Source organism: Thunnus maccoyii, chromosome 10 (assembly GCF_910596095.1).
Source record: "Thunnus maccoyii chromosome 10, fThuMac1.1, whole genome shotgun sequence".
In the NCBI taxonomy this organism is placed as follows: domain Eukaryota; kingdom Metazoa; phylum Chordata; class Actinopteri; order Scombriformes; family Scombridae; genus Thunnus; species Thunnus maccoyii.
In genome coordinates, this window is record NC_056542.1 from 25,604,362 (window position 1) to 25,619,873 (window position 15,512).

At 39.7% G+C, this 15,512-nt stretch overlaps 1 protein-coding gene across 3 annotated transcripts in view; it reads left to right on the forward strand.

Annotated features, from left to right (window-relative positions):
- Positions 1-4,394, forward strand: part of znf407 (zinc finger protein 407) — a 146,876-nt gene extending 142,482 nt beyond the window's left edge. For all 3 annotated transcript variants that reach the window (XM_042424123.1, XM_042424125.1, XM_042424124.1), the window contains exon 10: positions 2,743-4,394. In XM_042424123.1, the coding sequence (XP_042280057.1) occupies positions 2,743-3,611 (869 nt within the window). In that variant the 3' untranslated portion in view covers positions 3,612-4,394. The remainder of the gene's footprint in view (positions 1-2,742) is intronic.
- The last annotated feature ends 11,118 nt before the right edge of the window (positions 4,395-15,512 follow it).

Below are 15,512 nucleotides of genomic sequence, written 5' to 3' on the forward strand. Positions count from 1 at the left end.
CCTCTCAGCTCGCAGCGTTTTGGCGTAGGCAGTTAGCATTGGCCCTGTAGCTCTGTGTAAATAGGTAACCTCTGCTGCTCAAAATGCCAACTTCCTCTGGCTGTCTTCGACAGTGCTGACTCCCTCCACACACTAACTACTGTGCTTGTCACTTGAGATACAAATAGCAGTCTGAACTGATATTTACTACACAGACTTGTTGCCTGTGGACTGTGGTGTCACAACGAATTCTTTGCTAGTTTGCCTTTAAACAAATGCACATTGTTATCTTACACTACCTATAGATAGAGATACTTTACACAGTAGACACACAGCATAGAGACATAGAGAGTCATAACCTGAGAGAAGAGACAGGCTAACAAAATGAGTAGTATGCTCACATGCAAAAAATCAATAGGCATAAAGAAGTATAATTGATCACAATGTATTTAAACCATAGTACAAAATGTTGTCCTGTTATCATTCCAAACAAATCTTAAGAGAACCCTCTCTAAACAAGGCCCTGATCTGATTTCTGTGTTCTCGCTCATGCAGTTCAAACAGTTCCAGAGTTTGTAGAAAGTATTCTAAACTAACCAGGTATGAAAACACACCGAGAAAAATCTTCTGAGTGATGTTATTCATAGTGACAACAGCCGAGGCCTCTGTTAATCTCTCTGTCTATCCACACTTAAGTACTACAATCTCGCTTGATTGTCCCGCTATCTGTTTTTGTTCTGTGACATGCAGATTTGTAAATTCTCTATTAATAGTTAAGTCCATTATGACTCAACAGCACCAAAAAAATGTTAACTTTTCTCATTTTCTGCATCAAACAAGTCTTTGTGAAAAAAAGATCTTGAAACGGCTTCCTTTTGTCCATTGTTCTTTCTTTTTTAACTATTCCCCAAAATAAACCTGGCAGGTATAGCAAGGTGTGTGTGTGTGTGTGTGTGTGTGTGTGTGTGTGTGTGTGTGTGTGTGTGTGTGGGTGTGTGTGTGTGTGTGTTTGTATCACAACCATCCAGTGTTAGAGCTACAACAAGTTCTCATCTTCTCACTTTTAAAATAATGCCAGTTTCTGGTGATTTATCATACTGTATGTTATAGTGTGAACATGGGCAAAGGACAGATTTATATATGGTAGACAGATAAGCAATTTCCTCCCAGTCTTGGAATCAGATGTAGGGCGAATTGATCAATGAAACAAAAATAAAAGTAGTTCTTTAAAGTCTTGAACTGACAGGAAGTGTCAGTGGATGCATGTGTTGCCAGAAAAGGCCCAAAACACTGCATTTTCTTGGTTTATTAATATCTTTAAAGCTTTAAAACTGTGTTCTGAGCTGAAGCTGGGAGATAGGTTTAACTCTGCCATTAACAACCATATAGGTGTGTTTCTTAAAACCAGCATCTACAATTAACAAGAGTTAATTGTTTCTCTTGTAAAATATAGCGATAGTCCATTCTGAGTGTATCTATGCAGGATTAACGAACTTGCTCTCACCAAAGGACTACTGGTCACTGCCTATTTGTCCTGTAAGAGTGAAACTTAAAGCTAACACATCACCGTGCCTGTTTACAGTGGAGGAGGACAGGGCACAGTTGGGTCAGAGACCGTTTGCAGCACAACTCTGACTTTCTGATCACATTGTCAACCTTGTGAGTGCAGGACATTAAATGTCAGGGGGAGATAGGAATATCAATGATTGATGAGTTTGTTCCTCTATGTACTGGGGGATCTATGTGATCTCATCGCTACCCTTGGGGGTAAACCTCATACCTCCAAAATGTCAACTTTTCCGGAACCAAGCTCAAAAAATGAGGAATGTTTTCTTTTCCTGCAAAGTTTGGATTTTGAAGAGAGTTTTCTGAATTTTTAAAGGGTTTCAAAGCTTTAAGTGTCTGCAAACTTTCAAATGCAAACCGTCAGTTTTAACTAAAACATTGCAAATGAGGGTCAATATGCTTTTCCCATGACAATAATATGTGTGTTTTCAGTATTTGTACAATAAACTCAGAGGCTCAGGTGTGAACACAGTCCCCTCTTCACTGTCTCAAATTCACATTTTTCTGCATAGATTAGCCTACAAGTGTCTGAGCCAGGCACTGTTTAAACAATGGCATTTCTAACACTGTTCCTGTCACCTTGGAAACGCCATGGCAACCTGTGATCTGAGAGGGCACACTGTGGCTCAATTAGCACCAGCTGTATCTCACCACACTCTTCAGCCAGCCTAATATCACCGTATTCTGTCTTCTTTCATGCATTAAGTGACACAAATATGTGAAGTGTTACATCACCTTTTATTTTAACTTAGCTTTCTTTAAAGCTTTTTTTTGCTTTTTCTCAGAATGATGGATGCATGAACATAGCAACAACTGTAGTTACCAAGAACATTACATGGCCATGTGTGGTATGGACAGTAATTGCAATGCTTATTTTTGTGCTTTTGGATGTGATCCTGGCCATCTTGCCACTAACTAGTTTTCCTTTCATAATATGTGCTTGGACTCCAAGAAATCTCTTCTATCTTTCATTTTAGTTCTCATGATCTTTCCCCCTTTGTTGTTAGAATACATGCAGTGACCACAGGAAGAGTGCAAGTGCACTAAAGGTCTTCACCTGTCTGCCCGGTTTTGGTTAAGTTTTAGCAGAGTAGGAATTGAAGCTTGTTTCTATTTCACTCAAATTGCTTGTAATTAAAGTATCAGCATTATACCAAAAATTAAATCTAATGTGAAATGTGTTCTTGTGCTCTCCAGGTATTGTGTCCAAGTCTTTCGAATGTCGTCTGAAGGGCCAGGGGGCAACTTTTGTGGAATCAGAATCTGTGGAATCCCCTGTGCGCAAGAAGAGCTCTTCGGATGCACCTGGCCATGATGAGTCTGTCCAGCAGGTCATCATCATCCAGGGCTACGGCGATGAAGAGGTGACCATTGACCAGGCCCTGGAGGAGTCAGCTGCTGCCACCCTGCAGACACTGGCCATGGCTGGCCAGGTGGCGGAGGTGCTCCACATCACCGAAGACGGACAAGTTATAGCCTCAGGCAGGGAAGTGGCATCCGCAGGGGCCCACCTGGCCGGAGGCAGCACCCAGTACGTGGTGCTGGAGTCAGGGGAGGCCAGAGAAGAGCTGCGTGCTGTGGCTAGAGGAGGGGTAGCAGTCGGAGCTGCAGGACAAAGTCACATTGTGTCAGAATCATCCACGGCTTTGGACGCTCTGCTCAGCGCTGTCAGCGAAATGGGCCATCAGGAGGAAATGCATGGAGAGGCAGCTGTCGTTCATGAGGTCTTGACCCCAGAGATGGCCGAGGCTGTGCAGCCTGAGGTGAAACAGGAGCAGGAGGAGGTGCGGGTCATCCAGGAGGCCGGTCAGGAGGAGATGCAGGAAGTGCTGCAGCTCGCAGCGTCTCAGATGATGAAGGAAGGGCTAACTCAGGTCATTGTCAATGATGAGGGCACTCACTACATTGTGACGGAGCTGGACAACTGCACCTTACAGGTGGAGGGAGGTGTATATGGAGAGGCAGGGGCAGGTGACGGAGAGGTGCAGCAGGCAGAGCAGCAGGCTGGAGAAGAGATGGTGGTCTACTTGGATGGGGCACCTCATAATATAGTCCTGGAAGGGTAGAGGAGAGAGAAATGAACTGAAAGAGGTACATTTGTCATTTCATTTCTGATTTTCCCAAAAGACAGAATGTTTGCCAGGAAATCCATTTCTAGGAGTCTTCCTCTTCGCTTTTCTTGTTTCATTTTACAGTTTGAATTATTTTCTTCTCATCATTTCTGTCTTTTTTTTCCTCTCTTGGGCTATGCTGAACTCAGGTTAGACATTGTTTGTTTAGTGGGACAGTGAAGGAAAGAGGTTCTGGTGCTAAGTGAGTTAATTTGCAATCCTCACAACCACCAAGACTACATTAACCACTTGATTAATGCCATGCAACTTTAGGAAATGAATATATTTCCTCCTGAAATATTTTTGTTTTTTTAAAATGCATTCAATATGCTGAGAGTTTAATGGCTTATCAAAAAGGAAAATATGTATTCAATGGTTTTCTTGCAAATGCATTTTGGATTGTTATTTTCTCCATGAAATTTTTGTTTAGTATTACTTTAAGCTTTGTTTTTTTGATGTTAGAGGTTTGCTCATGTGTCCTATGACACAAAGGTTTATTAATTTCTCTCTTTGTTCTAATAATATTTTTCCTTCCATCCTTTGTAGTAATTAGTATATTATTAGTTATGAACCAATATTTTGACACATTTAAGAACAGATCTTATAGATGTTTTATGTGTAATAGTAAAAGGAATTGATAAGGATATATTTCAGTTTTTGACAACCCTTCAGCTATTTGTAAGTTTTTGGAAAACCTCTAAAAACCATTAATGCATTTTCATTTCTGACAATAAAGACTGAGCCTAATTTTTAACAACGGTGTCCAGTGTTTCTTCACTTTATGCTAGTATTTGTCATTGATTGTTGTGTCAAACACGCATTTCAGCATTAACACTGCGGTTACATGTACAGTGCAGCGCCGTCATACAAGCAACATGCACATACATGCATCAACTGATAGCTCCCATCATGCTTTCTGATCACTGACACAGTCATTATCATCACCATTATCATTATCGTCATCATGATCACCATCATCCTAATCGTCATCCTCTTTTTCTCCCCCCCATCAGGCCCATTCTGTTCATTGCGTACAACACACTCATCCTTTTTTTTTTCCCCAGCAGTATTCAGCACTGGAGGGAGAATCAATATTCATTTAGGCCCCTACACAGGCCTGGTTTCTGATGGAGTGAGTGGGAGAGCACTATGACGGCTGCAAACACAATGGCCAACCGCTGAAAGTAGAGAGAGAGAAAGTACTCATACACTGCGAGGGCATCAAAAGATCATCCCTTTAACACACGCGCACATAGCACACACAGCGCGAGAAGGTGGGCTGAGAGAGAAAGTGGCGGAGGAGTGGGCAGGAAAAAAATGAGAGGATTACAGATGGATGTTGAGAGAGGTGAGGCCAGAGAGAAGTGAAAGAGCAGTAAAATCCACAACCACACAGAGGGAAGGGAGCCTGTAATTTCACATAACACCTGTCTGCCATTCAGCCTGTCTTTGTCTCCTGTTCCCAGCATCATGTTGCATTTATAAACTCACACAGTCTTTTCATGCTTTTTTTTTTCTCCACATTCAGCAAAGATACACACATTTAACAGAGGTCACGTTCTCTGCGTGAGCATCCACGCGTGCCTGTGAGCGGGAAGTAAAGTTTGTTAACACCCACTGAGCAGGGAGGCTGGAAAGCATTTTGAGTAGGGGATGCTGAAGGTCAGTGGCATACATACAGTGTGTAGCACAATGTCATACTATATGCTGTACTTGTACCCCACTGAACTAAACAGACAGGATAATTTATATCTAATGAATTTAGCCAAATAACCTCATACAGGGCAGAAAGCCAAAACGATTATATGATTGCACAATGCACACCAATAGACATGAAAGTTGTGAAACCCTGTTTGGTATACCTGTGATATAGGCTTACGCAATGTTCAAATCAAAATAAATCATCTCTAACTCAGTTATCAAAAACTGCTTTAACAATACATGCATGAGTACAGTAACTTTAACTCTTACTACTGCTGAATTAATAGGCAGTGGCAAATGTTTCGAAGAGCAGATATAGAAAAACAGTATTTAAACTACTCGGTAAACATTGTTAACTTCAGAGCACCACAGAAATTAGACATGGGAGAGGAGTGAGATAAGATGTCATTAAAGACTTGAAGATTCTGTCACAAATCACAACCAGAGAGACTAAATATTATACAAACATACTGCATGGCGGCAGGAGTAAATAACATGGACACACAGTGTCATAGATGCGATAAAACAGCATCTTACTTTATGAAGACTTTGGCACTCCAAAGGTGGACTCCCTCATGAGGTCCTGAATATTAATATCATCCAAAATATCTATGTGCTGAACCTCTGCTCAATTTCAAATCTCACTAGATCAAGTGCTTCATAAAATTCATGTTGTCACAGTGATTCACCCTTTTCTGACACAACATCCTCCACCGCTATTGTGCTGCGAAAATGAGACGGTGTCCTGCTCATCCTGCTAGAGTCCAGCGGCAACTTTAGATTGTTTGCTGATGCACATGCCTTTGTTTTAGCCAAAATGTCATCCACAGCTCTCTCTTCTATTAGTGTGTGTATGCATTCTTTGAACATATGAATGCACTCGAGCACACCAGAAACTTGCTTGTGCACTCTGCAGACTTCTTTCCATGGCCTCTCAAGGCCCAAAGACTGCCTCTCAACAGAGAAGTCAGACAGCTCTCCCCTTCATAGTTTGCTTGTAAAGCCCTGCTATTTTTGCAATTATCTCACCACAAACACCTTGATCCTGCTGATCCAAATGTGAGCCATAGACATGGCATATCCTTGATATTGCTTTTGACCTCACACACCACCTTGTTGGACACAACTTCCAAGAATGTTGCACTATGACATCCTCATCACCAAAAAAAGACTGGTACAAGTTTTTGCGCTTTGCTGACTCTCTGATGAGTTTGGAGCTCTGCACAAAGTTGAGTACATCCACTACAAGATGCACATCCTATGCTACCAGATCCAGAGCATGGTTGCAGCAGTGTACAAATAATGAACCAGAAAAGCAAATCTCCTTAAGTCGCACTTGTACCCCAGAGAAGTGACCAGACATGTTACCATCACCATCGAAACAGTAACCTGGTAGTTTTTCCAAAAGAAGGTTCAGATGCAAAAAGATGTCCTTGATGCAGTGAAAGAGGGTTTGTGATATTGTGTCAGGTGCATTATGAAATCCTAAAAATACACTCTGCTGGGAAAGGTTTGGATCCTCATAGTGCAAATGACAAGAGAACTGCTCTGACGACCCAATGTCCATTGTTCCATCAGTCGTCAGCCCATAGTAATGAGAGTCAGATGCCCCGGCAACTATCTTGTGCTGAATAGCATGTGCAAAGCATTCAAGTATTTCACTCTGCACTGTATCTGACATACAATTGTCTCTCCTGAACAGCCATTTGTGAGTTACAGGTAGTAAATATGTGTGCTCAAGCATAAGTTGCCATAACCATCCGTCACAATGACACTGGCCATTCAGAGGTAGCCCTTCACAGGCTAAAAATCTGATTGACCTGAAAGCTCCAGAACCATCTTAGCAGTATTTTGTTCTTTTGCCACCATATCTGACAGCATAACATTGATTAGTGTGCTCCTTAATGCGGCAATCTTGTTTAGAGCCTCAAGATAAAAACAGGATTTTTCATGCTCTCTAAATTTTTCCACAGCCCTTCACCAATTTGAAAAGCCTCCTTTCACAAATGCAGCATTAGCTCTTGTCCAGTCCTCATTAATTAGCTTTTTTGCTACAGCAGAGCAACATGAGAAGTCAAGTGAAGTCACGCCAATTTTATTTATATAGCGCCAAATGACAGCAGAAGTTATCTCAGGGCACTTTTCACATAGAGCAGGTCTAGACCGCACTCTTTACAGAGACCTATTATTCCCCCCTGAGCAAGCACTTGGCGACAGGAGCAAGGAAAAACTCCACCATTTACGGGAAGAAACCTCTAGCAGAACCAGGTAGGTGGGTGGCCATCTGCCTTGACCGGTTGGGTTGAGAGGGAAAGAGGGAGAGGAGGAGAGAAGCACAATAACAACAATAATAATAATAGAAATATGACTAATGATAATAGCTGTAGCAGTGGGCATAATTGACTAATAATAATAGCAGCAGTGGTGGGTGTCAAGCTAGACTACGGGGACAGCAGGCGGTCTGCAGCTGAAGGTCTCCTGTGAGATGAGAAAGCACAAAACTATGGGAGAGATGCCAAGTTAGTAACATGCATTAATGGTACATGAATGTGTACAGATGGAGAGGGAGAGGAGGAGAGAGGAGCCCAGTGCATCATGGGAAGTCCCCCAGCAGTCTAGGCCTATAGCAGCAACAAGGAGCTGGTCCAAGGCAAACCTGGCTGGCCCTAACTATAAGCTTTATCAAAAAGGAAAAATTAAGCCTACTCTTAAATGTAGAGAGGGTGTCTGCCTCCTGGACTCAATCTGGAAGATGGTTCCACAGGAGGGGAGCCTGATAGTTGAAGGCTCTGCCTCCCATTCAACTTTTGGAGATCCTAGGAACCACAAGGCTTTATCCGTCTCTTTCACATAATGAACCCATTTCCACTGCTGTGAGTTTAACTGAAGGGCAAGTGTTAGCCAGCTGGATAGGACTAAGCTCATTGTCGGGGCTGGGGCTGCTGCTGGTGTTATCAGGGATGGACACTGAAGTGGCTGAAGCTGAATCATCAACACTCATCCTTGAAAGTTTCACTTTGGTAGAGCTTTTGAAAAAATACAAAAATTCTCTTTTGTGACATTTTGGAATTCATAGCTACATGTGTGTGTTGTGTGTGTACTGTAACAGAAATACGTCCTTCTGTGGGTGCGTTGATGGCAATCAGCAAAGACAAATTTGATTGGTTGATACACATTTAGAAAATAAGTAAATCGAACATAAAAATAAAATCTCCACCTTCTCTGCCAATAGTCTTACACTAAACCCAAAATATCCCAGTATAATAAATATTTTAATTGTTATGGAAACCTTGAGCTTGATAATTCAGAACCACCAGGAGATTTGGATATCTTCAAGCAAAAGAATTTATTGACAAACACAAACTAGATCAATCAAGGATACTCTGGGGTACAACTCAGGTGCATGAATGTTATCTCAAAATCTGAAGGAAGAATTGTGAACTAGTGGTTATAAGATTTGTTCAGGAGACAGACAGCCAGGCTGAATCATAACATAGGGACATTGCTATAAGATTGTTTTACTTAAGCACCAGTGTTCTCATAACAACAGCCATGAGAAGAAGTCGACCAGACCCAGAGGTCAGACAGCTGCTGCTCTCTCTATCTGCTGAGTCTTAGAATTCATATTTGAATAGAAGAATATAATGTGTATATATATATATATATATATATATATATATATATATATACTCATCTAATTAGAGACATAAAGATCTTTCTTAATCACTAAATCAGAACAGAAGAAAATGAGTCTTAATAAAACACCATAGAAATAATATTAAACATCTCAATTCAATCCATTACCTGACACTGAGAATAGCCAATTAAAACTAAAATAATTTACATAAATCAAATATGTGGCAGTGAATGATCAATCAAAATAACCATATGGAAAAATGTTTACATAGCATATAAGATTCAAAATACTTAATGATTCTAATGATTGGAACATGTAGTGATAATCTGAAATATGTATCAAGAAACAACAATCAATCACTTATTATGCATATGAGTTGAAAATATATTCAAATACATGATTGAATTGAATATATAGTAAAGGCCAAAAAAATAAAAACAAAGAATATGCATTCCTAGGACTACTAGAAGTTTAGTAGATTTTTTATTAACTAAATGATCATTGCATTAGCAAGGAAGCCTAACATAACATAATAAATCATTAACAAATCAAAAGAAAATACATACGTCAAAATTCAAAATTCTGTTCTGAAGCTAGAGTATGATGTCTGCCTCTTAGTTCACATACCAGGGTTTGTGCAGCTTCGCAAGGATAAAATTCAAGCACTTTCAAGGTACCTAAACCAAAACTTCCCAGCCTCTTGAGGCCTTTATCATCTCATCTAAATTATTACTATAAATGCAACTGCAAAAAAATAGTTTACGGAATCCCTTTATACACAGAGAAATCAATGTATATTGTCACCTTGTTCATTTTTACCTGCTGTTCATATTTGATTGTAGTTTTGATCATGATTGTTTAATGTTTGCTAATTTCCAGAGCAAGAGATCGTTTCGTTTCAAACATTAATAGTTTTTTTTTTTTTTGTGATTGTGTAGATGAAACACCACATTATGTTGAAAATCAAGCATTTTCCAGGGAGTATATTCAAATTCAAGCATAGTCCTAACCTTGAAAATATTATGGTGAAAATTAAGCAATTTCCAAACTTTTAAGACTTTGTATGGACGCTGACATATGTAAGGATTCACTTATAAATCACCATCTGTCTATTAGCTTTTTCCTTCAACATGTCATGATATTTAACCATTTTCATTTTTATTCATCATTTCATCAAAGATATCACACAGTGGAACTCATCATACATCAACTCAAAACTATTATCACCAATGCTTACCATCTGCTGAGTGGCATGAATAGCAGTAGTGGTACTCTCCAGGTGCACACTATTTTCTGGCTCCTGGGGTTTGTCTAAGAACCACAAAATTGGTGGCACTATCAGCTTGGTGATTAAAAATAGTGCTCATAAAGTGGTTCCGGGGCTACAGCCCAGTTGGGTCCTGTGTAGCCTCTCCATATCACCCTAGTTTCAAATTAGTTTTCTCCAGAGTAAAGAGTGTAGCTGTCTGGTGTAGCTGGTCTCCCTGCCCTGTTGCCCAGTTTGATAATTCTGTGAGTAACAATCCTGGGTGATTGGTCCAGACAGTATACGCCACCTTGACTGCAATTATTTCCCACTTTCTACTTTGAATAGTTTGTTCTAGGTTATTTCCTGTAACATGCAATCCTCTGGACTCATAACTATGGAGACACAAGTCTATGCTTGCTGCACCTCTGTATTAAAATGTGTGGCTAATTAGTGTGACCCCTGTTCTGTCTTGATGACTAGTTTCCATGTATGACAGATAACAATCTTTCAATGTGTATTGACCCCTCAGTATTCCACTTCCACTACAAATCTGAAACTCTCCTGTGAATGGACACAGAAACTTATCTGTCACAAGTCTCATGCACCACTGGTAAATAGTCTGCAGCAGCGTTGATGTAAGTTTCATCATCCCTGGCTGTGAGCGCTATTGAAACAGCAGCCCTCCTTCCACACAATGTCTTCTTAGAATTCGGTACAATTTAATTTGGGGATGGTGGAGTTCACGCAGGCCTGGGGTTGGCCGGGTGTAACTACTCAACTCTGGTCTGTTGTGTTATATGCACATCCCTCTTCTGGTTCTAGCCCCTGCTAGCAATAGCTGGCATGGACCAGCGTGGCTCTCTACCTGCCGTTTACTGCTGATGCTGTTGTCAGCAGCACCTGGAATGGTTCTTTCCACCTAAGAGGCAGAGACACTTTGTCCAGAGATTTGATTAATAGAAAATCACCAATCTCATCAAAAAAAACATCAAATCATCAGCTTTCTCAACATTTCTGTTATTATTAGTTCAGTTAGTCACTTACTTAACATACTCTGTCAGTTATTCATCAGTCCAAAACAGAGTGGTTTTGCGGGTTGTTAAAGGTAGTCTCCATTAGACATAACATTCATTGAAGTTATTCATCATTTCATTTATTTTTCCTTTGTTTCTATTTATCTTTACCTTACAGTAACTTTTGTGGTCTTCAATATTGTATCCTCTTCCGATGGGAATGCCGTATCACACCGCCTCCCCCCACGATCCCACAAGCAGTGTCCTCTCACCCCGGGAGTCAATTACAAGCCGTTCTCAGGGGAGGTTGACTTCTGGATCTTGGGTGATTTTTTGAACCCTCACCACCTGTGCACAGATCAATTTGAGTAGAAGGAAGACAGAGGACAGTACAAGTTAGGATCCCAGAAACAAACTCAGATTGTCGTGGCAATTTTGCAACATCAATCTGACAAAGAGGAACGAGAGTAAGATCTCTTTACAATATTGTCACACTTTACTTGCATAGCATCACAGGCACAATTGCATCAGTTTAAAGCACACTGAAACTCTAGCACTGTTACAAGACTCTGAGCTATTTTTGCCACAAAGGCTGTCACTGTTTATTCCCTGCGAAGTTTATTCCCTCCAAATGGTCATGCTTCAATCATCTTTGGAAGAAGTAAAAGTTTTATTCCTTTAAAGGACTATCTGCTACAGTATATGGAGACTTATTATGGAGTTATTCATTTACCTATATTTATTTCAAGCAAGTTTTATTGTTATATTGTGCCCAAACCATTGCGTTATCCCCTTTTATCCCCCCTTGTTCTATATGTGTGGGCCCATGAGCAACATGTACCAGCACATGGAGGATAGACGAGGAAAGACATGCCATGAATATCAGATTTCGCGGGTTGTGAGGAGGTATATTGACGTAGGGGGAAGAAGAAATATCAACTTGTTTGGCTGCAGAATCAGAAATGCATTTCCACGTGCCACAAGATCACAGGATTGTTCAGCTGCTCCTGCTGAAGTACCATTAGGTGATGCTTGAGCTTCTATCACAGTCATTCACTACAGCATAGCCAGCGAGGTGTTTGTTATCAGATGGTCTACATGCTGAACCATCAGTCTAGAGAATCAGATGAGAATCAGGTATTAGTGTTTGTCTCAATAATAGCAAGGCAATCATGCTCATTTTCTGCCTCAATCAAAGGAGAGAGCGTGGCTGGGGGTGAATGTTTCAAAGATATGTGGGAACCGGAAAGAATGATCATCCCCCTATCCTGAGCGACGTGCTGCTGTCACATGCTGAGTAGCAGAGCATCTTAAATAAGTCATATGAAACCCCAAAGTACATTTTCCATTACCCTGTCATTTGCAAGTGCCTTCATCATTTCAAGTGTTAATTGGAAAAAAAACAAACACACACACACACATTTTTAATACCAAAATGTGGAACATTTGGAAATTGTGGAACATGCACCACACAGTCCTAACCTACTACAGTATATAGTACTAGTATATTCCTTCACATTAATAATATATATTATTCACATTAATAATATATATTTTTAAATTGCCCTTGCAGTTAAACAATACAGAAAAAGCAGGGGCACTCCCACTTCCTGCGCCCTTGCCACTGAGTGATGAAAATGCAACAGTAACATCACATTTATAGAATTTACAACTATAAACTGTGGAAACTGCCAAATAATTATATAATATTCAGGCTTCATATCAAAATATGGATATGAGCGTGCTGGAAGGGGAGAGGGGGGTAAATACTGAAAATACTCCTCATAACTTGAATTTGTTTGCATTTCATGATGGATTATAAAATTTTGAAAGAATTCATCCCTTAAGTCAGTGCTTTCCAAACTTTTTTTGTCTTGTGACTCACCTATATGCAAGCAATTACCCATAATCACTAGTTGAATATGTCTATGTATTGTGACTAAGTCTATGAAATAGTTGCTTTACTTTTATTTTACCATTTTAGAGGGCTGAAAGGGTAAGAGAACAGGAAAAAATAGATTGGACTGAAAAATGTAATATTTGTGTAGTATAAATGTTTTTTTTTCCCGCTATGCTATCATGTTGATAGTATTACGACCCCTCAGGTTTATTGTGTGACCCTAACCCCAGGCTGGGAGCCACTGTATTAAGTAACTGCAAGTTTTAAACAGATGTATCTGATTACCTTCAAGAAATAGGGGCATTTCACTGAAATTTTGATAATATTCATTTATGCTGGTAAAAATTATTTAAGGATGTAAAAAATCTGATTTATAATTAGAAATTTGGACATCTTATCAAATATTTGTTTTGTAAGTGTTGGACTTTTATGTGAGCACGTACAGTATTGTGATGTGGCAGTTAGTAAAAGATTAAAAAACTAAACCATATGACCTCCAACTGACCTGTAATGAAAGCAAAAGTCATCTTTTAATATGGACATCAGTCTAGGTAGGAGAAGCATATTACTGTATGCCCCCCAGCGATGCAAATAACAAAATGAGTGGCCTGAGTCAAGCTGGGTTCATGCCCTCCACTAGCATCCCCAGTATACTGTGTGTGTTGGTGTTTTTGTTCTGAATAGGAATGTCTGTCTGTGCCCCCGCACTACATTATTCTACATGTCTGGCTGAGTGATTGTGTACTGTATTGTGTGCATCTCCACCCTCCCCGTGTATCTCCCTAATCAGGGCTGGATGGCTCATTATTAACTGCAGCAGGCCACTCGTGTGACATGGAAGAGGGAGAAATTAGCAGCTGTCACCCAGTGATGAGTTCATTTCCTGACAGGCCTCTGCTCCGATGAGTCCTGCTGCAGACGACCAGACGGCTGATGGAAACCTGCCGCTGAAGCTTAATTGGAGAGCCGGAAAAGGGCAGGGGGGGAGGAGGAGTGGAGTCATGGATGGAGGGATGAGGATAAAGAAGTAGGAGCAAGGGTGGAAATAACGCATGAAAAGTACTAAGCGTGAATGTTACTATTGGAAAAAAATGTTGTAATTTAATTTTAACAGAGATTCTGTGCTGTAATTATACTTCTCTATCAACAGTAGTCTACATTGTTGGTATTAACATGCTCTTTCCTGTACAGCTGGCTGCAGAGGAGATAAGTAACATAGAACATAAGTAGTTACTCAGGCTCTGTACTGAAGTACAATTTTAAGCATTGTAGTGTACTGCTGTTGTTATGCATTACTTTGCAGATATAGATTTTGCATGTAAAACATTAGGATCATCAAATATGAAGTAAATTAAATAACCCAGAAGTGTGTAAAATAGTCCAATTTTACCTCCACATTGACAGAAAAATACTTACACTTTAAGGCAATGCACAATGCAGTAATAATACAATAATATAATGAGCAGTATAATATTATTAGCTTTACATAAGCTATGTAAAATATAATATTTAATTTAAGTCCCCCTATTTAGCATGTTTAAGCAATGTACACACAGTTCATGAATGGTTTATAACACACTATAATGTAGTTATAAGCAAATATAAGTGTTTATTAATATAAAGTATTTGTCAACAATTATAACTTCTCCTATGAAGACATATTTTTCATTCTTACAGCAGCGTTTCACTATGTTTTCCTTCATTATCTGTTAATATACCAACATGCAGTTATGGAAGCCCACAGGAGGAGTTATAGTGGATACATTAATAAACATTATATCTGCTTACAACTACATTATAGTATGTTTAATACTATATATTACATTTTTGTATACTGCCTATAAATGCTAAAAAGGGGGGACTTAACATAATGTTACTGATAGTATATTTATATGGAAATGGCTATTCTGCATAATGTTTACTTTTGTTTTACTTTTTTTGATACTTCAAGTACATTTTGCTGTTAACACCCTGGTGACACCATACTTCAAAACGTTCAGTTGTATACTATGCTGTGCACCTTGTTTATTTTCTGTTTACCTTGTTTATTTTCTTTACAATGACTGTAAAGATAAAACTCCAATCAATTTAATGTACTACATGTTCATATTCACTTTTCATAGAACTAGCAATCCCTGAAAATTCTTAGCATCATGAAGGCAGAACAGCTGCTGGTAAAAGGTTAATACTTCTGTACTTTTATTAGTTGTAAGGCAGAATATTTACTTGTAATGTTGTATCCTATCGTGATACTGATACTCAAAGGATCTGAATACTTATAACCTTAAACTAGCAGGGGCTAGGTGGGAGTGGAGTGTAGAGACTCAGTATCGTGGGTGACATACACACACACACA